Source organism: Siphateles boraxobius, unplaced genomic scaffold (assembly GCF_051911475.1).
Source record: "Siphateles boraxobius isolate OS27281-9 unplaced genomic scaffold, OSU_SipBor_1 24, whole genome shotgun sequence".
In the NCBI taxonomy this organism is placed as follows: Eukaryota; Metazoa; Chordata; class Actinopteri; order Cypriniformes; family Leuciscidae; genus Siphateles; species Siphateles boraxobius.
The window spans coordinates 18,637,410-18,663,247 of record NW_027508855.1 but is presented as its reverse complement, the minus strand read 5'-3'; the positions used below and the strand labels follow the sequence as shown (position 1 = coordinate 18,663,247).

General features: G+C 36.2%; 2 protein-coding genes across 2 annotated transcripts; both read right to left on the bottom strand.

Moving 5' to 3' along the window:
- Window positions 1-2,728: 2,728 nt before the first annotated feature.
- On the bottom strand, window positions 2,729-14,790 carry LOC143749280 (BCL2/adenovirus E1B 19 kDa protein-interacting protein 3). The gene is made up of 6 exons (XM_077241830.1): window positions 14,620-14,790; window positions 12,848-13,004; window positions 11,744-11,831; window positions 9,963-10,039; window positions 4,815-4,961; window positions 2,729-3,792 (listed from the first exon to the last, which is right to left on the bottom strand). The coding sequence occupies exons 1-6, from the start codon at window positions 14,660-14,662 to the stop codon at window positions 3,744-3,746; spliced, it is 561 nt and encodes a 186-aa protein (XP_077097945.1). The 5' UTR covers window positions 14,663-14,790; the 3' UTR covers window positions 2,729-3,743.
- Window positions 14,791-22,004: 7,214 nt separating this feature from the next.
- On the bottom strand, window positions 22,005-24,534 carry LOC143749249 (transmembrane protein 233). Its single transcript, XM_077241781.1, has 3 exons — window positions 24,187-24,534; window positions 23,300-23,434; window positions 22,005-22,746 (listed from the first exon to the last, which is right to left on the bottom strand). Exons 1-3 carry the CDS (start codon window positions 24,370-24,372, stop codon window positions 22,735-22,737), a joined length of 333 nt encoding a protein of 110 aa, XP_077097896.1. The 5' UTR covers window positions 24,373-24,534; the 3' UTR covers window positions 22,005-22,734.
- Window positions 24,535-25,838: the final 1,304 nt, after the last annotated feature.

The following is a 25,838-nucleotide window of genomic DNA, read 5'->3' as shown; positions in this document are numbered from 1 at the left end:
TGTCCCTTTAATGGGTTCATCTAATGAAAGCATTTCCAGTTCTAATTTCAATAATGGAATCGATAATGGAAAAAGAACAAACTATATATATATATATATATATATATATATATATATATATATATATATATATATATATATATATATCCTGGACACATTCAGTGACAGGTTCTGTGAGATTCACCCACACATCCTGTGTGTGTGTGTGAGTGTGAGTGTAAGTGTGAGTGTGTGTGTGTGCGTGTGTGTGTGTGTGTGTGTGTGTGTTGACTTCACACCCCTAGTGATGGTTATAGATGTGAACACATGGTTAGAGGACAGGTAATGTGTTCTGACACAAAGAACAAAGAGAACCGAAGTCTAAGAAAATACACACACGAACATACAGTACACAAACTACAAAATCCCTTCTCCTTTAGACACGCGTACATTCAGCAGACCTCAGCTTTATGAGCGCAATAACACCTGCTTAAGAACCATTGCCACTTTACTCATAAAAAAAGAAATAAGAAATTAGATTAGCATAAAGACGATATTTTAGAACCATTGACATTTTTTGAATTGTGAAAAAAATGAAAAACCACATCTCATTCTACTGTAATTTCAATAAATAATTAAATAAATGTATTTATACATCATAATGAATTAAACTGATTTGGGAAACTACATGTAAAATATCTGGATGCATTACAGTAAAAAATAATATCACAATGCAATGAAATTAGATTTTTCTATGCAAAATAAAATGTCTCAGCTGCGGGGTGAAAACCTCATTAGATTCATCCACAAGGAGTTTCTTAAAGTAACTAGCAATAGTTGCAACAGGTTCTGCAGTTTCTCAAGCTGATCTTCCTGAAGATATTGGCTTTGAAGGCAGACAGACGCTGGCCATGCCAAGAGCTCACAGAGCTTTCCTTCCTGACCATCAATTTCCTGAACAAGAGGCCGACAGGCTTTGATCGATACGTCACTGATGTTTTCCCTTCCTCTTTATCTAAATCTCTGCCTCTGGAAAAAATGACAAGTCAAACTCCGGCCTCTTTGTCTTAATTTTTACTGCACGAAATTGAATTCCGCCACCCTTCCATCACAAGTGAGAAGTTCAAGGGGCAGAAGAAATAAAGAAAGAGAGAAGGAAAACTGTGCCATGCTTGAAAATTCTGGCTTCTGAGAAAAATAAATACTGTCAATAATGAAACAATGCTGTCAGAGTTACAAACTACAACTCCCATAATGCATCTACATGCAGAACAGTAACGTTTCTGTGACTGTTCTCATGCCTTCAGTCAACGTTCAAGACATTGCACATTGTTTTTGTGTTGCCTATTTAGGGTTACAAAGTCCCTTTAAAATTTGAGATACGTATGCCTCTGTATGAGTTCATGTTTTTAATATTTATAATATATGATATAGTTAAGCAATCTAACATGAGCAAAATAGATGTTTTCCCGAATATCAGCACAATTGAAAATGTGATATTGACAGTTTAATATCAAGCTATACATTTTAGACACAATATTGTCTGATTTTGCTCTATTTAGTTCCAAACAAAGCCAGAACAGAACGGTTGCGGATCTCAGAGCAAAACACAGCGGCGTTCCGTTTTGAACGAATCGATTGAATTAATAATTCAATGAGACAGTGACGTACAGCCAAATATAAAGCATAATTTCATTTTTTTAATTATTTCATATTTCTGTATTCAAAATGTTATATTTAAAACATTAATCTCATAACATTATGCAATTGTAATTGCAATGTAAATTCATTAATGTCACCATAAGCTGCATTAAACAGTCTGTAACTGTAATAATAATTAACCTCTGCAATGCATTTTATTGATACTGATTTTATTTGATTATAATATAATATTGGCCCGTAATGGGAAAGTTTATTTCTGTCATCGATCAGAAGGTGCTCCGAAATTTTTCAAATGAAATATGTAAGAATAAGAATGTAATTGTAGAGCCTCGCAATACCTCATTTGAACTCATATGAACCGCTTGTGTCTCGAGATGTAGTGCAGTGTACACTAGAGCACTTCTGACCTCTGCTGCATATTCAGGGAATCACACGTTTGTGATATAAGAACAACAGCTTTCCATTCATTCCCTTTCCTAGGATTTTTCTGCATATTACTGTGTATTTCATGTGCCTCTTATAAACGTTATTTTTATTAAGCATATGATAGGGCATACAAGTCAAGGAAGGGAATGTCATTCTAATTCCTGCATCATTCTAATTCCTGCATCACATGTCACAAAAAATGATCCGTATCTTTGTCTTGTTATATATTTAAACATATTTAAAGTTACATTTGTCTGAGAAGTAAAACATTTTTTATAGAAATACTATAGTATTTGACATAGCTGATATGAAATACTTCTAAAAAAAACGACTTTGAATAAATAGAATATTTGCATTTTTTTTAATCTTCACATCACTTGACCTTTGAAATGAATCAGTGTAAAAAGTGACTAAATATTGTGAAAAAATTGACCAAAATGATGAAATAGGCAAATTATACAACTCCCCTTAGATTTCAATCTAAAATCTTGACATTGATTAGAAGCAAGTCTATGTACATATTACAGTTATTCATTTACCATTGCATTTACATTGTATTCCAATAGAATACAAGCTCAATTAAACAAGGTACTTTCTATAAAGTATTAAATGTAAAAGCCTCAAATCAATTTTGAAGTAAAAAAGCATACCAAGCAGAAAGTGGTAAGAGTGACATTTATTGAAGTTGAGTCTTTACAAACGAGATTATTCTGACCAGAAACCCTATGAGTTACAGTTGCCTTCACATTTCAACACAAAATGGGTCTATATCGCAAACACAATAGTGCAACACAAGATTTATCATATTATTTGCTTTATGAATACTCCGAACAAACACCCTGTCAAGCTGAATGCATGTTTTGCATTTGATCTAGAGTTAGACGTAAAATAACTGTTGATTTTCTCTTCATTTACACTATTTCAGCTAAATGTCTTTATCTGTATCACACCTGACACACACATATGTACAATAAAAGAGAAACGACAAAAAGATTTAAGGGACAGTTTAGTCCTAAAAAGATGCACAGGGAGTCATATCATACATCATTTTTGATAATATCATAGCATACAAATAATTCTCACTTATAGGTCCACATACAATGCTAAAGTTTATTGGATTCATTGTTTTGCAACAAAAACAAATTTCTTTGCCTGAAAATGTTCAACCTGTTCTGAGCAAACAAAAAATTTATATCTAAATTTGGTCAGTCATGTGATTACGTGTTAATCAGTTTGTCATCAGAAATATTTAGGCACAAATTTAAGACATTTTTGAATTGCATAGAAAATGTTAATCCATTTGGAGTTTTAACATTATGCATCACATTAAGTTCAACAGTTTGTTATCTAAATCTTTTTTAGCAAGAACACGTTGTTTTTGTAACTTTGTTTCAATAAATGCTCTTCTTGGGAAGAAAACTTTTGAGTTGTGTAATGTATATCATTCTTAAACAGTATATTGTCATAATATATCAGGCTCTTTTATCTGAAAATGGATTCCTCACGATATGACCCCTTTGGAGACAGACAGACAGACAGACAGACTCGTTTTATGGTGGGACAGACAGAGACAGAAGAGGCAGTTGCCCATCACAAGAGGAGAAAAGAGGCGTGATTGGGCTGTAGTGCTAGCGGCAGAGGTCTAAGCCAATCGGTGAGCTGCCAAATGTCACATGTCACAGCGTGCTGGTGGAGGAGGATGCCAGCCGTTTCCCTATGTATATTCTGAGAAAGATAGAAAAAAGAAAGAAAGACAGAAAGAGATAATCTATCATCATTTCTAATCTCTCAGATGGTCTCAGAGTTCTTATTTGTGTTATGCAACATCAATACCTATAATGAAAATGGAAGTCAAAAATTCAATTTGTTCAGCTCAATACATTTTAGAGAGTCCGAGCACAAACATTTTTATTTGTTTCTGATTTATTGCAAACACAGACATATGGGACTCTGGGGTTTATGCAGGGAAACATTCACAGCGTCATGAGCCAAAGATACAATTTGATCTACAGTCATTTTTACAAAGCCAAGATGGCAGAGAAGCCTCATCTAAGCACTAATGGTCAAAAGTTTGAGAGTTTGATAAAAGTGATTCATACTTTTATTCACAGAGGACATATTAAAATCATTAAAAGTGAAGAGAAAAGAAGAGGGAAAAAATGTTTATAGGTGAAGAAAAGTGAAGTGTCTTCATTAGCAATACTATTTAAGATACGATAATTTTGCGGATTCACTCTTGCATTTAAATGCATCAACACTCCCAATCAGAAACAAATAAAAACAGATTTCCTTCACTAATGGATGGCAAAATGCACACTCTGACATTTGAGCACTATGTGTATAATGTTGTATTTAAATTCCACGTGCTGACTCGTGACTTTCAAAGCAAATAAGAGTTATGATGGATTGAAAATGGCATGTTTAAAGGCTCTTTCCCAATCAACATCAATCATCTTTTGCATTAAAACCAGCCATAGACTCGCAAGAAAACAATGAGTTCAATGTGGTTAAATGGGGATGGGATGAACGTCTGCAGAATCCTACACTTTTTTTATCATGCAGATAAACAGTGCTTTAATTCTGTAAAATATTAAAATGCACGAAGGGAAATATAAATGGACTGTTTGAGCATAGATGAACTCTCATTGCCGCAGTTTTTATGAAAAAAACTGATTTGCAATGATATTAAAATGAAAATACTAGAAGTTAGGATATGATATGAGATATGATTTGAGAAACTGCCTCACCCCAGACCCAGCGTCAGAGCATGTGAGGCGAGCAGAGAGGGCAGGAGGATGAGGAGCACGTCTGAGGAAAACAAACCCCTCTTCATCACCTCAGTCTTCCTCACGCTCAGAGAGCCTGACTGCTTTGGGTGATGAAACACAAACTCCCTAAGAGAGAGAGAGAGAGAGAGAGAGAGAGAGAGAGAGAGAGAGAGAGAGAGAGAGAGAGAGAGAGAGAGAGAGAGAGAGATCAGGTTCATTCAGCAATGTAATCTAGATATACATGGATTTAGGACACTGTATACATGGATTTAGGACACTGAAGATGTGAAAATATAAATTTATTCAATAAGGGGCACTATTTTAACAATCTAAGTGCAAAGGGTCCCACTTTTGATAGTTTAAAGGGATAGTTCACCCAAAAATGAAAATTCTGTCAGTAATTACATACCCTCATGTTGTTCCAACCCCGTAAGACCTTCGTTCATCTTCGGAACACGAATTAAGATATTTTTGATTAAATCTGAGAGCTGGATCACTCCTCCATAGGCTTCTATGGTATTGACACTTGTTGCCCGAAAGGTTATTAAAGACATCGTTAAAATAGTCCAAGTGACTACAGTGGCTCAATCTTAAGTTTATCAAGCGACGAGAATACTTTTTGTGCGCAAAAACAAACAAAAATAACGACTTTATTTCAACTATTAATTTCCTTCTGGGCCTCGAGTCAGTTAACGTAGTGTAATAGCGTAGAGCTACGTCACACGTAGGCTCACTATTGGCCGACGCTGGTCATGTGTGTGATGGGTGTGACGTACAACACAGAAGCTTACGCTATTACACTAGTGAACTGACTCGAGGCCCAGAAGGAAATGAATAGTTGAAATAAAGTCGTTATTTTAGTTTTTTTTGCGCACAAAAAGTATTCTCGTCGCTTGATAAACTTAAGATTGAGCCACTGTAGTCACTTGCACTATTTTAACGATGTCATTAATAACTTTTCGGGGAACAAGTTTCAATCCCTTAGAAGCCTATGGAGGAGTGATCCAGCTCTCAGATTTAATAAAAAATATCTTAATTCGTGTTCCGAAGATGAACGAAGGTCTTACGAGGTTGGAACAACATGAGGGTGAGTAAATACTGACAGAATTTTCATTTTTGGGTGAACTATCCCTTTAAGACGGGTAAAATGGTCGACGCGCCAGGCACATGGTCTAAAAGGGTTGTTCCCATTCTCTTAATGAGTAATGGGTGTGTTTTGAGCGTAACGTGCAATAAACCAATCAGAATGTAATATCCCATTCCATTTAAAAACCAGTTGCGTTCGCGCCGTGGCGGATTCTATTTACATGGTGGAATTTGCAAGCGGAAAGACTGAATCGCTTCTCTAGAGAGGAAACGGAAGCTTGTGCACTAATATTTTATTCTCATTATAAATTACAGTTTTATCAGCATAATTTCAGTGAGAAGCTGTTTTGAAAAATGCACATGAATCTGCAAATGTCTCAGTATTTGGTGCATCTCTCTTTTGCTTTAATGACCGCAGCACTGGAGCGACATGAACAAAACCTGATGATCAAATGGCTGAGGAAAACGTGTCAACTGGAGTGACAAGGCTAGAGCTTTTCATTCTTACCTTAATTCCAAAAAGTGCATTCAGGAAAAACTTGGCAGTAAAGTCGGTAATATGATGAGTAGGCGCAATGCATAGGTATAGTATACACTAGATGCCGCCTTGGCTACGGCAGTTCATTGGAATGAATGCGTGAATAGAGCCGCCATCATGGAACAGGGGAGCCCCTCCTCTTTAATGCATCAGAGTCAATGTAGGAAAAGGTCTAACGGAAATAAAATCACCATAAATCGTCATGAATGCGATTTTCTAGTTTTTTTGGTTCGTTCCAACGGTCAGACATGTATTTATCATTGAGTCTGGAGAAACTTATATATTTTAAAAAAAATTCACATTCTTGTGAAATGTAATCCCTTGCTGTCTGGTTTTTAGATTTCGTTTGTGTGAACATCCATACGCACCACACAAGTCCGGCATCATCCATGAATTCAGCGTTACCTAGCTACTTCCTATGACAAGACCCCTGTTCCAAGATGGCGGCGGTTTTGACGCATGCTTAGAACCCCAAGGCGACATCTAGTGTATATATCTATGGCCGCAATGCTAGAGCTTTAGTAGGCCTATAAACAGGTTGCGCGCTGCGCTCGTCCAATTAATGGCACTGACTGACACCGCAAAACATGCAAATATACGTTAACCAAGGGTTTAGGAATGTACAAAGTGAAACGTCAGTTTATTAATACCCAGGATAAAGGTGTAAAAAGCCCAATATGTATTAGATCAGGGCAGTCCAATCCTGCTCCTGGAGGACCACTGTTCTGCAAAGTTCAGCGCCAACACACCTTTACACACCTTAAACACACCTGAACCAGCTAATCAGTCTTAATGGGCCAAAGCTGCTTGAAGTCAATGGAGGAGAAGCTTCACTCTGCTGAATAAACCGCTTTTGTGAGGAAATGGCTTATTTAATTGATCGACAGCCCATTGGCTAATCTTCAACATGTTTGCTCATAAACATGTTTTGGATTGATCTATTTTCAGAGTTTACACCGAAAACAAAATGCTGTTTGAATTAAAGGTACATCTTACTTGGGCGGGAGATTTTCTAGCTGACTGGACCAAAAAAAGCTATTTTTTGTGAAGTGAAGTCGGCGCGTTTCCATTACAGATTTGCGCAAAATGTTTGTGTGTTTTTTTCTAAATGTCGACAAAAAACTATTGCGAAATGACGGCGTAATGTTTCCATTAACCGATGTTATGCGACTAAAAAGTCATTTTTTCCTCTCGTGATAAGTCATTCCAAAACTCATGGCGACGGATGTTGGTAGGTTTACTATATCCCAGCCACTGCACTGGCCAAAATTGTTAATCAAAGGAGACGTATATGTGTTATCCAAGTATTAATGGTAAGGAAAGACTCTACTTGGAGTGGCTGCATGGTGTTGCTGGGTGTTTCTCCCTCATTTCTGCTTTGAGGTCTTAATTGTGGCATATCTTTGAGGTGTAGAATCCAGTATTCCTGTAATTCTTTTATGAATTTAATAAAGAACTCGGTCTCGTCTTCTGTCCAAACATACCGAGTTATCTACGTCAGGTGACCTGTAAATGCGCAAAAACTGTTTCCATTGCAGTTTTGTGAAATATTTCTTTTTCGAATTGCCTGAAAATCCCTCATGCGAGCGTAAAAACATTTTTTCGAAAAATGGGAGTTTTTGCTAAATGTACGTGTTTCCATTGGACGTAGTTTCAATTCGCACCAGGCACCGTGCACCATGTGACCCTGCAGGTGTTTTAAGATTAATTTCTCTGAAACAGATTAAGCCAAATTCAGCATTGTAATCCCAGTTTAAATCTTGTCTATCCTATCATATAAAGCTTGTTGCTATAATGATGTCAGACTGGACCTCATACACATGCAAATGTGGGAGAGCAGGAATGCAAGAATATGTAAAGAAATTTCGACTTTTGATGAAAAGACATTTAAACATCAATGCAATGACTAATCCATAAAACGATCAAATTAATGTGAACGTTTTAATTAAATGACACTATATCAGCTCTATTTCTAAAGACTGATGTCAAATAACCTTTGAAACATTTGTGCAGCAAGATTTATTTTTGCACAGTGCGTATATGCACCGCCATGAAAATTGACAATGACAAAGTAAAGCTTTTTGTGCTTTCTCAAAGGTTTTTGCTTTTAATAGCATCATTATATCCGAGCAGTCTCTATTGCTAAAATCTGCAATCCTACATCATTAAACGTTGCAAACCAAAAAGTTTTTGATGCAAAATTGTTGTTGTTTTTTCTGTAATGATATGTGTATTACGAACTTTCTCCTCTAGAGAGCCAACTCAGATTCGCTGACTCATGGTGTGGCGCACAAGCTATTTTTGTGTGGCGACTAAATGATCCTCTCTGAGATTTAAGCAGAGGTATGCAGGGCTAACGGAGGTCAAACGCTCCACTGCAAGAACTGGCAATCTGTGAAGCGCTCTGTTAATCTGGAAGGACATCAGCACATAAGAACACCTCATTTATTTTTTTCCAAAATGACGTTTTTTATGTCCTTAATAAGCATAATTTTATCTAGGACTGTAAACTGGCATCATGTGCAAAAAAAATAAAATTAACTTTATTATTCTATCTATTCCAGGGCTTTCTGGCTGTTTTTTGGTCAGCTGAACCTATAGAATTTAAATTAATTACATTAACTATCCTCTGACATTTTAAGTCGCCTATTGTTCTTATCTTTCTACCATTCAAAAACTTGGGGTCGGTAAGATTTTTAAAAAATGTTTTTTTGAAAGAACAAGCCAGGGCTACATTTATTTGATAAAAAATACAGTAAAACTTATTAATTGTGAAATATTTATTCCTGTGATAAAAGCTGAATTTCCGGCATCATTATTCCAGTTTTCAGTGTCACATGATCCTTCAGAAATCATTATAATATGCTGATTTGCTGCTCAAGAATAATTTCTGATTATCACCAATGTTAAAAATGGTTGTGCTGCTTAATATTTTGGTGGAAACTGTGATACGTTTCTGAGGATTCCTTGATTGATTAATGTAGATTTCAAAATAACAACATAGATTATAAATGTCTTAACTGGCACTTTTTATCAATTTAATGCATCCTTAGTGAATAAATTATTCTTAGTACAATAATATTGTAATAGTAATGTGATTTTTTTGTGTGCAGATTTTAATGAATGGAAAGTAATGCAAACAACTCAATGCAAAAAAAACCTTAATAGTCTCATAAATGTTTTTTTTATGCAAAAACATTTTTGGATTAAAGTATGAATTTCAATACATATTTGTATATACATTAATACTCACTTTTGTGTATAAGACCGGAGCAAAGGGTTTGGATTAAAATATTTCTAACAGTCTGACAAACAAACCCCCTGCAGTTCCATCATATACCACAATCTGCTTACAACACTCAGGTCTATTCAAACCTAATACATTTATTAATTACAAACCAACAACCGTCTATATCACTTTAGAAGGTGAACTGAAGAGACGAACATGATTTAAGAACGTAGGCTACAACTGAATCAAAGTATGAATTAAAGGTAACTCTTACTTGGGCGGGAGGTTTTCTGGCCGACTGGACCAATCCCACACCCACTCAGCACTCACTTGCCTGTCATTCTCATCCGACTGAAGGAGAAAGAGAGCAGACAGAGACAGTGTGAGAGTATCAAATACATGCATTAAATCAGTGCTTCTCAACTGGCTTTGCTTCAGGAACCAGTCCATGGTACAGTGGACATCAAGTGGTGATCTGATACAACCATGTTTGCCCTTATTGCAAGTCAACCTGTATTTAATGTAGTCTGGGTCGCATTTCTTTTTATTAGAAACTCATTCAAGTTCATTAGCCTATTTGTTTTTCTATCCTATCATGCATGATTATACAGTTGCGTTTGCATTTATCCTTGTTGTTTATCTGCTCTCTATTACCGCAAATCAACAGAAATGCAACACAGTGGGTCACCAGCAGTATCGGCCTTTGCTATTTTTCACCAGTTTCACTTGAAACGGACCTCACAACAGAAGGGGTTCTCCGCTTGCACTCGAAAATGAGCCCCGTCCCCGTCATCATGCACCCCACAAACACCAGGGTTGGGAATTAAAGGGTTAGTTCACCCAAAAATGAAAATTAAGTCATTAATTACTCACCCCCATGATGTACCAACCCCGTAAGACCTTCGTTCATCTTCGGAACACAAATGAAGATATTTTTGATTAAATCTGAGAGGTGGATCACTGCTACATAGACTGCCTGAGGGAATGAAACTTGACGGCCCAGAAAGTCATTGAAGAAAATGTTTAAATATTCCATGTGACTACAGTGGCTCGAGTTCAAGAGATTTCAAGTGATTTCCACGACGCATGCGCGAGAACTGAACAAGAAGTATTAGAAGAAGAACGTCCTCTTCTCAGTTCTTGCGCATGCGTCGTGGAAATCTCTTGAACTCTCGTCTCAGGCCCACAAGGAAGAAAAGGAATAGTCGAATAAAGTCGTTATTTATGTGTTTTTTTTTTCGGAAAAAAAGTATTCTCGTCGGTTGATAAACTTATAGTTGAGCCACTGTTGGCACATGGAATATTTAAACATGTTCTTTAATGACTTTCTGGGCCGTCAAGTTTCATTCCCTCAGGCAGTCTATGTAGCAGTGATCCACCTCTCAGATTTAATCAAAAATATCTTCATTTGTGTTCCGAAGATGAACGAAGGTCTTACGGGGTTGGTACAGCATGGGGGTGAGTAATTAATGACTTAATTTTCATTTTTGGGTGAACTATCCCTTTAATGAGGGCTCGGGGCAAAAATGCCACCAAAATGAATAAAAATGCTTCCAAATACCAAAATATAGTGCAAAAAAAGTCCCCGTATAAGTTCTTGTTTTTAATATTTATAAGCAATTTCACATGAGCAAAAGTGCTGTTTTCACGAATATCAGCACATTTGCAAATGTGATATTGATTTTATACAACAATTCTCCGGGGGGGATCTCCGGCTGTTTCTTTGAAATGGACCTTTGCATTGCAAAGGCCGCCTCTGGTCACCAGTTGAGAATCAAGTGTACATTGTTACAGACATATAAATGAGACACATAAAGGGAGTGTTTTATCAGCTTGATGATTGAGTGACTAATCAAAAACTTATGAGCATACATAAAACCATGAAACCAATTACCATTGCAAAGTCTGTCTCAATCAGTCATTATAAAAGTACTGATATGATTGTAACCCTCATAAGTATTCAGGTTGTAATTGGTTTAGGAAACTGGTTGTGACTATAAAAAACCCTACATTTTCTGGCGATGTTGTTGGAGCTTACATACTGTAGACTGTTACCTGTATAGTAACACAGTCTGTACTGCTGCTGCCCTCACTGGCTGGTTTAGGAGATCCAGATGTTCTCGGGGTCACGACCTGCGGAGGACTGAAATCAGAGACCAAACTTGTGTTATAAAAACAGCACGTTTTGTCCACTTCCAACCACTTCTGTCCTGATTTCTTCGAGGGGAGGGTCTACGGGTGGGTAAATGTATGGGTTTTTTTCCAGATCTTTCGATCTAATGGACAAAATAAGCTTGCGCAGTTTACATATGAATGCGGAAAAACATACAGAGAGCAGCAGCTTTCATTTCTGCTCTGACAGCCGCAAGTCCAGCCGAACACTGTGAGTGTGTGTTAGAAATCAGGAATGGTGAGAGAACATTGTGCTTGATAAATTTTTCATCTTCAAACCAAACTTGGGTCTTCAGCCGACAAAGTTTAAATCCCGTCTGGCTAGAGCTCTTCCCATAATGTTTATGCATTAGGTCAGTGGGTTGTCGAAAGTGGACAAGCTCAAAACGTTATAGACCCGTTTTCTCCTGTATTTAATGTCGTCCAATTGTGATCTGATCGACCAAAACGCATCTTAATACCAGGTGTAAACAGGGCCTTGGATCAGGTTTGGAGCTGAACTTTGCAGGAAAGTAGATCTCCAGGAACAGGATTGTAAATAATACTGAAAAAAGTCAACCACTAAAGCCCAATGTTCCATTCATACAACACAAAAACTGTATAGGCTGTTACTTTTTCAGTATATAATCACTCATCAATCTCTAAACATGTTGGAAAATGATTGAAATAAAACACTGCAAGTCAAACACTTTACTAAAATAACTACATGTGCTCCAAACATGTTTGCAATAATGTATATATCAAGCTGTGACATTCAATATGTGCATGAACAAAACAGGTATGATTTGAGTGGCAGGCTGTATGTAAACACATTGCTTGATATCTTGGAGAAACGAAGAAAATAAAGAGATCTAAAGGGATTACTTTACTTCCAAGTGAACTGGCTCAATATTCATAATTCCCAAAGAAACGCTTAAATAGGCCTTCAGACACACACACACACACACACACACACACACACACACACACACACACACACACACACACCTCTCTGTTTGACTACTCCTCTCACACTCCAGCTGAGCTTCCAGCAGAATCCTCTCCAGCTCCCCCTGCAGGAAGGAGGCGGTGGTGTCCTGTGCTCCTAATGCTCCTTCTGTTTGACCTGCAGATCCCACCAGACCCTCCAGCTCCACCCAAGAACCTGACGGACACATGAACCGCGTGCACTTCTGGTTACTTTTAGATTAATAAAACGGATTCAGTTTTTTGCTGAGCTGTAAGACAGTGGAATCTGTTTGCATGACGTTCACTTGAACGTCAACATGAATACATCATGAATACATCCGTATTGTGACATATTTCCAGGCAGGGGTGTCCCTCTCAGCTGGATGATCTCAATCCCATCACCCCGTCCCTCCAAGGAACGTGATTTTTGCCCGAGTAATCTTTCCCAATCCTCCCCAGTGCCCTTTTTTGGTTTGGCCCACTTCCCTGCAAAATGTCTGTGGCCCTGTTTCCAAGGAAAACTGGGATCTATCTATCTATCTATCTATCTATCTATCTATCTATCTATCTATCTATCTATCTATCTATCTATCTATCTATCTATCTGTCTGTCTGTCTGTCTGTCTGTCTGTCTGTCTGTCTAGATATCCATTGTTCTGTGTCTGTCTGTGCATGGCCTTGTTTCCAAGTAAAACTGGTATTACCAAGTATGTCCTGTCTGTCTGTCTGTCTATCTGCCTATCCATCGTTCTATCATTCTGTCTGTCTATCATTCTATTGTTGTATCTCTCTGATTGTTGACATGAACACAAAAGCTTGCTTACATAAGCATTTTATTTCTGTCAGAGATTAGCCAGTCACCTCTCTCTCTCTCTCTCTCTCTCTCTCTCTCTCTCTCTCTCTCTCTCTCTCTCTCTCTCTTCTAATCCTGACCTTCACCATCTTTCCTCATGTGTCAAGCATCTTCTCTTTCCGCCCTTCATGGTCATGTTGTGGTTATTTTTCAGAGACAGGGGTTCTGCAGTGGAGAGAGGAGGGATTGTGCCATTGCTCCAGATTCTCCAGCATGTGGAATTGTGACATAACCACAGACGAGGGCCGTGTGTATAACAAGCATAATATCAAGCTGTGAGTGTGTGCATGTCTGTTTATGCATTTATGTATTTGTGTGTTTTATGAATGATAACGTATTCCCTGAGAGGGATTCGGTTTTATGAAGAACTTTTGTTCTGAAAACACTATTGTTCTCACATTTCCCCATGCGGACAGTTTAAGCCACTGATCAAATTATGAGTTGTTAACCCTCTTCCCAGTAATTGGCTTAGAACAGGCGAGTCATGGAATCTATTTACATAACAATACAGACAAAACAATGGCACTGCAAAATAAAAACACACAGATAGTAGGCCATAAGGTTGTATATGTGCACTGTAACACCAACCTTAGTGGTCACACACTTTGAACAAAAGTGATAGTGATAGTGTTATTTTAAAATCATAAGTTGTTAAATATATTTAAAATTAATTGTAATTAATTTCACCAAGTATTTTTTATAGAATTGAGTCTAAAATGTCTTTTAAATCGTATTTATATGCATTCATGTTATTTTTTTCTATTAAAATTATAATAATTGGATAATTTATTTGAAAATAATTGATGTACAATATACTATGGGTATTAAAACAAAATTATAACTTTGCAATTTAAATATAACATAAATATCAATATTACATATAGCCTATAGGTTATAAATAGGCCTTTCTATATAGGCTACTCTGGGCTACACATCACAGGTTATAACAAAGTCTTACCGTGCAGAGCATCGTCCGGTGTTTGAGATCCTGACAGAGACATGATGGGACAGAAGAGTTCAGGAGATGATGCACTGACTTCAGCTCCTATCGGCTTTCTTTGCCCGTGTTTAACCGTCCTCTGCGTTTGTTGACAACACTTTTGTGGGTGTATTTGAGTGGCTAATGCTCGCTGATGATCACCGTTTCTTAGAGGAAGTTTACTGTCTTTCCTCCAGGGGGCGCTCACTGGCTCATAAAACCGAAACCTCCATTGAATCACATTCAAAACACACGTTTTTTTATTTCTTTATTAATTAATTTCTTTATTTTTATTTAAAGTATTAATGTTACATAAAAATAGGATAATGCTAAATAATGGGGGGGTCAGATAGTAATTAGATATTTATATCTAGTAGTATCTGTAACAGATGACCATGCAGAGTGCGGTCTAGTCTAATTGTTTAATGGGCACCTGAATAGTGACACAGAAAATGTAAAATGACATTTTATTTAAAATACCTGGTCGATATATAAAATAGCATAATAATTGTTTACAACCCATCGATTCTGACCAATCAGAGACAACTTGCGGGACTCCACGCCCCGCCCTCCGTTTCAATGATTTGCCATTCTCTTCACTTGTTCTATTTTATGACGTAGATGCGGTAATCTCTTTTTCTCAACACGTGTTTCAGCAGGAGGTAAATATTGGCATCTTTCCCTTCTTTTCCATAAATAGGTCTAAACAGGTGCCTATCTTTGGTAGGCCTATAAACTGGAAAACAACAAAAACTCAGCAAATTAAATATTTGTTTATTTGATATTTCAAATCACCCAAGTCCAGATATGACACATAGGCTAAATGATGTATACAGTTATTTTAAAGGGTCAGTATTGGATGGTTTTTCTTTGATAACGACAAATGAGAACAACACTGTCTCAAAATAACTTGCATGACAAAACAAAACATCCAGCATGTGTTGTTACCACTTAGAGTCACATGACCTCAAGTAAACTTTTAATAACATGATAATCTCCTCTGATCACCAAACACACCATCTAATCCGTCTTTCACTGACAAAAAAGTACCACGGTATTACTGTATTTTCGCAGTTTTAAGTGTTCAACTGTGATCATTTAAAAGCAGTTTATAGCAACTCACAATACTTTTATAAACATCTTCACACCCGACTGCTACTTTCTGCCCTGACCACATGCCAGCAGCCAGAACCTTTCAAAAATGTTGTCGTGAATAGTGTTGACATTAGTTCACCTGGTTCCTCATTCTCGCTTTGTTGTTATAATCACTTATTAATTGATTCTGTTCACGTGTTCATCTGGTTTGTTTGTTCCTTGTATTTAAGCCCTGAGTTTCGTTCTGTTCCTTTGTCCGGTATCGTCAATGATTAGATCTCCAACGATCTCCTGTGTTTAGTTTTGTGAATTAAAATAAAGATTATTCTGATTACTACGTCTCTAGCACCCACACGTGACAGGAATAAAGTAAGGAAATATTAAATTACTGATCATCTTTCTATGTTAGTATATAGATGCTACCATTATAATTGTATTTTTATGTTTTTATAATCTTTTTAAAACTGAACATTAGCATTTTAGAAGTCATCTGTACTGAGATCTTACTTAAAAATAATTGACTATAATTTAATTATTAACTATAAAGCCTACTGTATCATCTTTTGGTAACTCTTTACAATAAGGTTTATTAGTTAACATTATTATTAATTAACATGAACTAACCATGACCAATACATTTGTTACTTTATTTATTAATCTTTGTTAACGATAGTTAATAAAAATCCAGCTGTTCATTGTTTGTTCATGTTAGTTCACAGTGCATTAGCTAATGTTAACTAATACAACTTTTTATTTTAATAATGTATTAGTAAATGATAAAATTAACATTAACGAGTATTAAAAAAATGCTGTAGAAGTGCACCTAGAGACCTTATTGTAAAGTGTTACCCATTTTTTATATGCAGATTTCTAAGGATTCTGAATTATCAACATGATCACACAATCTACATGCCTTATGTTGTCTGATTGATAGTTTATACTTTTTTAGCAAGTAAAAGGACTTTTAGTATAATTGTAAAAACGTCCCCCTTGAGCTCATGGTTCACGTGTATGTCTGCTGTGAAATCTGCACTGATTTTTATAAAGTAAACATATAAGATTTGTTTTTAGTATTTTAAGATGAACACTTGCTGGACTGAAGCAACATTGGTTCACTTTATTATCCATACATCATCTTTTAGAAAAGTCATGTACAAATGTGAGTATCGAATATGATCCTTATAGGTTTTTGTGAAACATATTTGTTCATCTCTCAATCATCATTGTATTGCACTGCATTATATTTTTTGCCCGCACAATAAAAAACATGAATTAAATATAATTTAGACAAATTATTGGGAGATATAGAGATATGTAAGTCTACTATACTGTTGTACTCATTGATTTACATTACATTGTAAGCTATCAGAATTTCATCTCACTTTTTGGTCATATAAATATCAGCAACTGCACTATATTTTTGCATATGATCTCCGTATTCTTACAATATCATACTATATGAGCCATAAAACCCTTATGTATCAAATATGATACTCAACTGAAAACATGCACATATGCAAATCTTTTTTTTAGATTTTGTTTAAAAGTTCAGTAAATGGTTCATTTTGAATTTTCATTTTTCGGACTATTATTTCATCAGGCTTTTACAGAGTTAGTAAAGAATGTGCTGCAGAGAAGCGTGTGAGAACTGCTGTGAGAGTTGCAGTTATGAATGTACATGCCGTTGTCATCAGAGATACCAAACTACAGCTTCATGGGGGACTTGGTGTGGCTGGTTTCAGGAATGTTGTTGTTCCTGCTTCAGCAGCTTCTGTATCAATATGATCTGTAATGTGTGCTTAGATGTCATCTGCAGGTTAGGACTTGAGTAATTCACTAGTTCTATTTCGCACGGCCTTCTTGTGAATGATAAAAATACAATAATGAAATTGTAGCAAATAAATAAATATTGATGAAAATCAATGGTTAGTCATGCATAGTTAGTGTTAAAGGGTTAGTTCACCCAAAGATTGTTTTGATGAAATCTGAGAGCTTTCTGTCCCTCCATTGACAGCTACACAACTAGCTGTCATTCTCGTGTTACGCAGCACGTTTGAGCTTCTGTAAGAACCAATGAGGTTCATTCTCGTGTTACGCAGCACGTTTGAGCTTCTGTAAGAACCAATGAGGTTCATTCTCGTATTACGCAGCACGTTTGAGCTTCTGTAAGAACCAATGAGGTTCATTCTCGTGTTACGCAGCACGTTTGAGCTTCTGTAAGAACCAATGAGGTTCATTCTCATGTTACACAGCACGTTTGAGCTTCTGTAAGAACCAATGAGGTTCATTCTCGTGTTACGCAGCACGTTTGAGCTTCTGTAAGAACCAATGAGGTTCATTCTCGTGTTACGCAGCACGTTTGAGCTTCTGTAAGAACCAATGAGGTTCATTCTCGTGTTACGCAGCACGTTTGAGCTTCAGCAAGAACCAATGAGGTTCATTCTCGTATTACGCAGCACGTTTGAGCTTCTGTAAGAACCAATGAGGTTCATTCTCGTGTTACGCAGCACGTTTGAGCTTCAGCAAGAACCAATGAGGTTCATTCTCATGTTACACAGCACGTTTGAGCTTCTGTAAGAACCAATGAGGTTCATTCTCGTGTTACGCAGCACGTTTGAGCTTCTGTAAGAACCAATGAGGTTCATTCTCGTGTTACGCAGCACGTTTGAGCTTCTGCAAGAACCAATGAGGTTTGTTCTTGTGTTTCGCAGCACGTTTGAGCTTCTGTAAGAACCAATGAGGTCCATTCTCGTGTTACGCAGCACGTTTGAGCTTCTGCAAGAACCAATTTGGTTCGTTCTCGTGTTACGCTGCACATTTGAGCTTCAGCAAGAACCAATGAGGTTCATTCTCGTGTTACGCAGCACGTTTGAGCTTCTGCAAGAACCAATGAGGTTCATTCTCGTGTTACGCAGCACGTTTGAGCTTCTGCAAGAACCAATGAGGTTCATTCTCGTGTTACGCAGCACGTTTGAGCTTCTGCAAGAACCAATGAGGTTCATTCTCGTGTTACGCAGCACGTTTGAGCTTCTGCAAGAACCAATGAGGTTCATTCTCATGTTACGCAGCACGTTTGAGCTTCTGTAAGAACCAATGAGGTTCATTCTCGTGTTACGCAGCACGTTTGAGCTTCTGTAAGAACCAATGAGGTTCATTCTCGTGTTACGCAGCACGTTTGAGCTTCTGCAAGAACCAATGAGGTTTGTTCTTGTGTTTCGCAGCACGTTTGAGCTTCTGTAAGAACCAATGAGGTCCATTCTCGTGTTACGCAGCACGTTTGAGCTTCTGTAAGAACCAATGAGGTTCATTCTCGTGTTACGCAGCACGTTTGAGCTTCTGTAAGAACCAATGAGGTTCATTCTCGTGTTACGCAGCACGTTTGAGCTTCTGTAAGAACCAATGAGGTTCATTCTCGTGTTGCGCAGCACGTTCGAGCTTCAGCAAGAACCAATGAGGTTCATTCTCGTGTTGCGCAGCACGTTTGAGCTTCTCCAAGAACCAATGAGGTTTGTTCCTGTGTTTCGGAGCACGTTTGAGCTTCTGTAAGAACCAATGAGGTCCATTCTCGTGTTACCCAGCACGTTTGAGCTTCTGCAAGAACCAATGAGGTTCATTCTCGTGTTACGCAGCACGTTTGAGCTTCTGCAAGAACCAATGTGGTTCGTTCCCGTGTTACGCAGCTCGTTTGAGCTTCTGCGAGAACCAATGAGGTTTGTTCTCGAGAGTCAAGCAGGTTCGGTTGAGCTTCTCTTTATGTTCACTGATTAATGTTTAAATGTGAATAAAAGTCTGAATTAAATCTGTTCATCATATAAAGTGATTGGACTAAAGCGCTCATTTCATATGGATAATATTCATAACATAACTTTTTGAAGCGTCAAAGAAGTAATTGAGAAGCTGTCAATGGAGGGACAGAATTCTCTCAGATTTCATCAAAAATCTTTTCGTTTGTGTTCTGAAGATGAACGAAAGTCTTACGGGTTTGGAACGACATGAGGATGAGAAATTAATGACAGAATTTTCATTTTTGGGTGAACTATCCCTTTAAGGCCACATAACACCTTGCCTATATACATGCTTCAAAATATTTAAAGTCAATGACAAATGTATTTTGTTTGACTTTATAGCTCATTTTGTGAATGACCCGAGGGCCGAGGCTAACAGATTTTGGAAATGATCTTCACCACACTCCGGAGAACATCAGGATATCATATACCGTGACAACGTGAAAAACAATATTGCAATCTAATATTTATAAAAATGAAGATCAAGAGTCTTATTGTAAGATTTTTGATATTGTTCATTTTACAAAAATCAACAATAAAAACTTAATCTGTTTTATGAGTGATATCATGCAATTGTGACATCATTGGATGGTTGTTTAATATGTCAGCACCAGAGGGAGACATTCAAAAGCATTTGAAAACTTCAGGATGGACCCTCCAACACACCATATAACATGATCTTAGATTATATGTATTTATTTATTTTAGTTTGATTAACGTTTGGCAAGGTCATGCGTTTGATTCCTCGAGAATGCATTAGCTAATTAATGTATACCTTGAATGCAGTGTATGCATTCAAGTATGCAATGCAATGTTTTAGATAAAAAACATTTGCCAGATGCATAAATGTTAATCATTTGAAACACTTTGCTGGTCAGGTAGAGGTCTGGCAGTTGTAAAGGTCTCAGGTGTCTTCCTGTGTGTTTACTGAAGGATGAAAAGGAAACATCATCAGTGTAAAGAACACCTGCATCATCCGGCGGCCAGCTCACAACGTGCCGTTTGACCCCAGGATTGTTCAACTGGATCATGTTGCTCTGTCCTCAAGGCAAATGTGCATGAGAAGTTGAGATGATTATTAGTTGTTTGCTGACAGCAGCTGGTAAAAGCTGACCTTTCTTCTGCACCAGCTTCTTCAGTTCCAAACACGCACATTCTACACTCTTACAAAAAAGGTTCTATTTAGAATCTTAAAGGGGTTTTAAAGGCGCTTCATATAGAACATTTTAGGGGGTTCTAATGGGATCAATTACATTTTATGAATTAAGCAGCTCGTAAACAACTTTATCACTAGAAAAAAAGTAGAAATAACCTGTTAAAAATGAAAGTAGTATGCAATAATTTAAGACATTTCTCCTTATATAGAACCTTTTTGGCATCTTTGAAATTGAGTCAAGACCCAGAGGGTTCTATTTAGAACATTATTAAACATTTTTTTATTATTTTTTATTTTGTTTTACATTTTTACATTTTACATGTGTTACATGAAATAAAAAAGCAGCCAGACCAAATGTAGTGGACTGTGTCAAGCACACTGAAAAAAAAAAATGTGTAGGATTTACTTCAAAACAACTTTCCTCCCCGAAATTGCAAGCAAATTTCACTAATAATTACAAAGAAACGGCAAGCAACACTTGAAATTTTGAAGTAGAAAGACTGACATAGTATTGTCTTGCAAAATGTACTCCAATAATCTGTTTTATTTACAAATTAAAAAAATCATTATGTACAGTCAGAAATCATAATGATAGTTTAAGTGTACTCAATTCATTTCATTTCATTATTTATTTGCTGTTTATTATTAATCCTAATATTAAGAATAAAAACATAAAAACTCATGTCCCATAACACATTTGGCTTCTGTTCTAGTCGGTGTGTTTACTGGGCTGAAGTGTTTCCGTGTAAGCATGATGTGGTCTTGTGGAGCGTTGGGACCAGCTCGTGTTTTTCAGCACTGCTGATCCAGCTATCCCGTGTCATGTGACCCCGCTGGCCGGAACACACTGGATAACTAGAGGCCCCTGACACCGCCGTGGGATTGAGACCCAACACTATATATAGCACGAATGAGTGCTGAAGGTACATATCCAAATACATCATCTCTCTGGCCTGAGAAAAATGACTGAGCTTTAATCTCAATATCCTCCTATCATTTACAGTTTACCCATATCTTATTTGATCTATAAAGTATAACTTTAAAAGTCAATGTGAAACCTCATTTTACTTCCATAATCTTATGTTTCTGAGTAAAATTAAGTTAGAAAAAAATATATGGTTGGATTTTTGAAAAGTGATGAATGAATTGGCTAATAGAGGAGCAAGTTATGACTTTTTATTAAATTACATAAATATGGTTTTATTAAAATGTAAATTTCTTGTTCAATTATTTACACATTTATACTAGGTTATACTTTTTTAGCTTTCACAAAGAAAGTACTACTTTATTATTATTATTATTATTATTATTATTGTGATATTAATATTGGTTAGTTTTGCAGTTCCATTCGGTGACGCTATTGGTGCAAAATGAGCTTGAATGAATGGTGCCTTATAAATGCAGTTTATTATTTAATTAGGACAAGTTCATCAAAACTTTTAATTCCAAATTAGTGTCCTTTGAATTTGTAAAACATTTGACAGCACATAAATAAATAATCACTATTTTCTTTTTTAAAAACTCCAAAAGTTGTTATAAAAATTAAGACCTTTATCATTGGTTTCATGGTCTATTTGTAGAGTAAAACCAAGCCAAAATGATTAATATTTACATATTCAGTATTTCCATGTCCAGTGATTAGTTTTATAGGACCAGTTAAGACTTGAAGACTGTAAACAGTGTGATGCGCTCTAATGATATTCACTGGTTAGTGTCATTATTAACCATTTTTTTGCAGAGACATTCAGCCCTGAAATCTTTAGCTATATATTTCAACCGCACAAAAATTATTTTGAAAAAGAATAGACATGCATAGGTTACAAAATGATGTGCATATTCAGCATGTGTGTGGATTTCAAGGTGCATACATTGAATGTGATCGTCTGTAAAACATTGCTTTTAAAACTTTTTTCAAGCCCTGCCATCTACCTCTCTCTCTCTGATATTGTAAAAGCATGTTCCTGCAGACGGAGGAGAACGGATCTTGGTTCTGTTCAGTTCAGTAAACACACTGACCCAGTGGACGTCCTTCCTCCAGAGGACAGAAAAACCGTCATCTTAAACATTTTTCTAAAGAGTCAAAAAAGAATGATTTTTAAAATATCTTACTATAGCATACAGGTTCATTCTTTTACATTTCATCAATTGGGCTGTCAAGCGATTACAATTTTTAATCTACTATATTACATTAATTAATCGCACATCAAACTTGGATGAGAAAAAAATAACCCCCCAAAAATGATTTAAAGTCATTATTGTGTTATATGAGAAAATCATCAAATAGACATTACAAAAAGATATATGCAGTATTACACATAAACGTTTAGGCTTCAATGGCCATGAGGGTGAGTTAATAATTATATCATTTTCATTTTTGGGTGAACTATACTTTTTTATATAAATAAGGAAATATGAAATATTTTTTTTAATTATACTATAATGTTTATTGAAATATTCCTATGGAATATAACTAATATATATATATATATATATATATATATATATATATATATATATATATATATATATGTTAGGATAAATATAAATACAAAGTTTTATATGAGATGCGATTAATCGATTTGACAGCACTGTAACAGTATGTGTAGTATTAACAGTATGTTACCGTGCTGAAATGCACAGCGCAGAAGATGGCGATGATGAGAATGCCGATGATGATGGAGGCGATCGACACATAGAGCGCCATCTTCCCTAAACGACTCGAACCATCATAATCTCCCTGATCATAACTGTTTCTGGACTATAAAAGAGAGAAGATACATTACAACACAAGTTTTTTTTCCTTTGTGATTTGTGTTTTTAAATTTGCCAAACTAAAATCTGCAGCAGTCAAACCCAAAATGATCCTAATTCTAGTTTTTAGTTTCATGTTCACACAGTTTACTACAATATTAATATTTGATGATATGTGAATATTAATATTATTGATAATAAACATTCAAACTGGAAGAACAAAACCACAGCCTCTTCTTTAGAAAGCCTGGCCTAACACTTAAATCTCTGTGATATATCTCTAGATATGGGTGGGCCCTTTTAAATATAAATATTCGGGATATTTATCCTCTTTAGCCTATTTTATCCTCTGCTAGGTTACAATCGTGATTCCTTAATCAACAAGCAAACTTATCCTCAACAAACCCCAACATTTAAGGAATAATAACTTAAAGAGATATTGAGTTATGATACAAGTTTAATATTCAGAGTCATTACTGATTAAGTATGATCAATAATGATAGTAATACTTGACACTAACTGAACTATCAATATAAAAAGGTTGCTGCAATACATTTTTAAGTACAATCAACTTGGATGATTAAATCATTTCAACTTAAATTTCATTAAACTGGCTTATAAATTGAGTTGAATCTTGTTTAACTTATAACACAAAGTTGAAAATGTCTTATTTTGATGAGCTAAAGCAATGTAAAAACATGTGTTGTCATAACTTATTGATGGTGCAATACGAGTCATGAGGTCTGATGGTGAACTCACCATGACGGAGAACACCAGGGCTAAGATGTTGACGGGGTAAGCAGGACAGAAGCAGGTGAGGATGGTCAGGACCAGGTAATTTCGTAGAGGAGGTCGTGGGGTCGTAGGACCGAACCACTGGTGATACAAATCCATACTCCCGTTCAGAGAGCCCTTCACATCCGTCTGTGAGCCGGCCGGAGCCATGATGGCAGGCCAACACTCCTGATAATGGGCAAATGTCCCCCAAAAAACAACTTTTACAGAGAAACCAGTTAAAAACAGAGTTAACAGAGAGGAATAAATCCAGCAGGGCTGTGTGGGCTGTCAAGAAGAATGATGAAATGAGGAGTGTATGGGGTGGGAGGGTGTTTGGCCAAGAAGAACCTGTGAGTAATGGGATCGCAAGGGAGATGAGACAAAAATATGGGCGACACTTTCCCACGGACTGATTCCAAGTCAGCAAAACGTGTGTGTATGTTATTCTCCGATTTTCCGCAGTTGTACTGACATTTCTATCTGATAGATTAGCAAATCAATCTGTAAAATGACACCAGGACGGTAATAATAGGGTCAAATGCAGAAATGGTGATGAAACTGGTGTGTGTGTGTGGTATTGGGGTCACAGGGTATCAGGTGTGTGTGTTATGGGACAGAGATGGACATATCAGAGCAGGAGGGGGCAGGTCAAACACGTCTGTTCCCATGCCTCCACATTTTGGATGGCGTCTCACTTGTTTGCTTATGACAAACTGGAACGCTGCAAGCTTCATGGACAACGACTTCATGGTCAGCTGAAACTGACAACGTTGAGTATTTAGATCTGATAGTTATGAAATGGTTGAAATCTACTGTGAATGTTAAATGTTGAAAACCAGCTGTGAAACCACACACATTTTTGCAATGTGAAATATCTACATTTCTATTTTTCATTGAAAATGAGTAGACCACAAACACCATAAAACTGTGGTATGACACATATTCAGAATTTTAGTGCTTTGTATGTTCCTGCTAATTTAAATAAAACAATTTTTATTTCAAAAGCTATACAGAAGTTGAAAATTCACAAAAAAATGTTAAAGACGTTTATAATTTATAGACTAGAACTCAAAGGTTTGGACACTATTTATGAAATGGAATTGAACTAGTAGTTTGGGAAAAGCAGCCAACATGTTATTAATAATTCCTTAGTGATGATGACTTTACTAATATTTTAAAATAATAATTATTATATTTCATAATTGTAATATATATATATATTTTTTTTTTTCTGAAATTGAATTGGACTGGATAGTTAGGTAAAAGCAGTCAACATTTTATTAATAATTATTTCATTTGGATGACTTAAAATAATATATATATATATATATATATATATTAACTGTGGCTGAACACATTTTTGCTCATGTTCTGTTAATATTACAACCTAAATGTATTTTTAAATATTTTGTGTTGTATAATATTTCAAAAGATCCTCAGATATTAGAGATATACTTAACACTATTTTTTTCTGTATTGGACTGGATAGCAGCCAAATATATATATATATATATATATATATATATATTCTCCATAATTCCTAAATTTTGTTGACTAAAATAATAATATTGTTAGTATTATTTCAACAATTTTATATTCAATTTTTAGTTATGAAATATTTCAATGTTCAGGGT

Coding starts and splice junctions, on each gene's coding strand:
- LOC143749280 (XM_077241830.1), bottom strand. CDS start 14,662: ATGTCTCTGTCAGGATCTCAAACACCGGACGATGCTCTGCACG. Junction 13,005..14,619: donor ACCGGACGATGCTCTGCACG/GTAAGACTTTGT, acceptor TGTGTCCGTCAG/GTTCTTGGGTGGAGCTGGAG. Junction 3,793..4,814: donor GCTCTGACGCTGGGTCTGGG/GTGAGGCAGTTT, acceptor TATCTTTCTCAG/AATATACATAGGGAAACGGC.
- LOC143749249 (XM_077241781.1), bottom strand. CDS start 24,372: ATGGCTCCGGCCGGCTCACAGACGGATGTGAAGGGCTCTCTGAACGGG. Junction 23,435..24,186: donor CCCTGGTGTTCTCCGTCATG/GTGAGTTCACCA, acceptor TCTCTTTTATAG/TCCAGAAACAGTTATGATCA.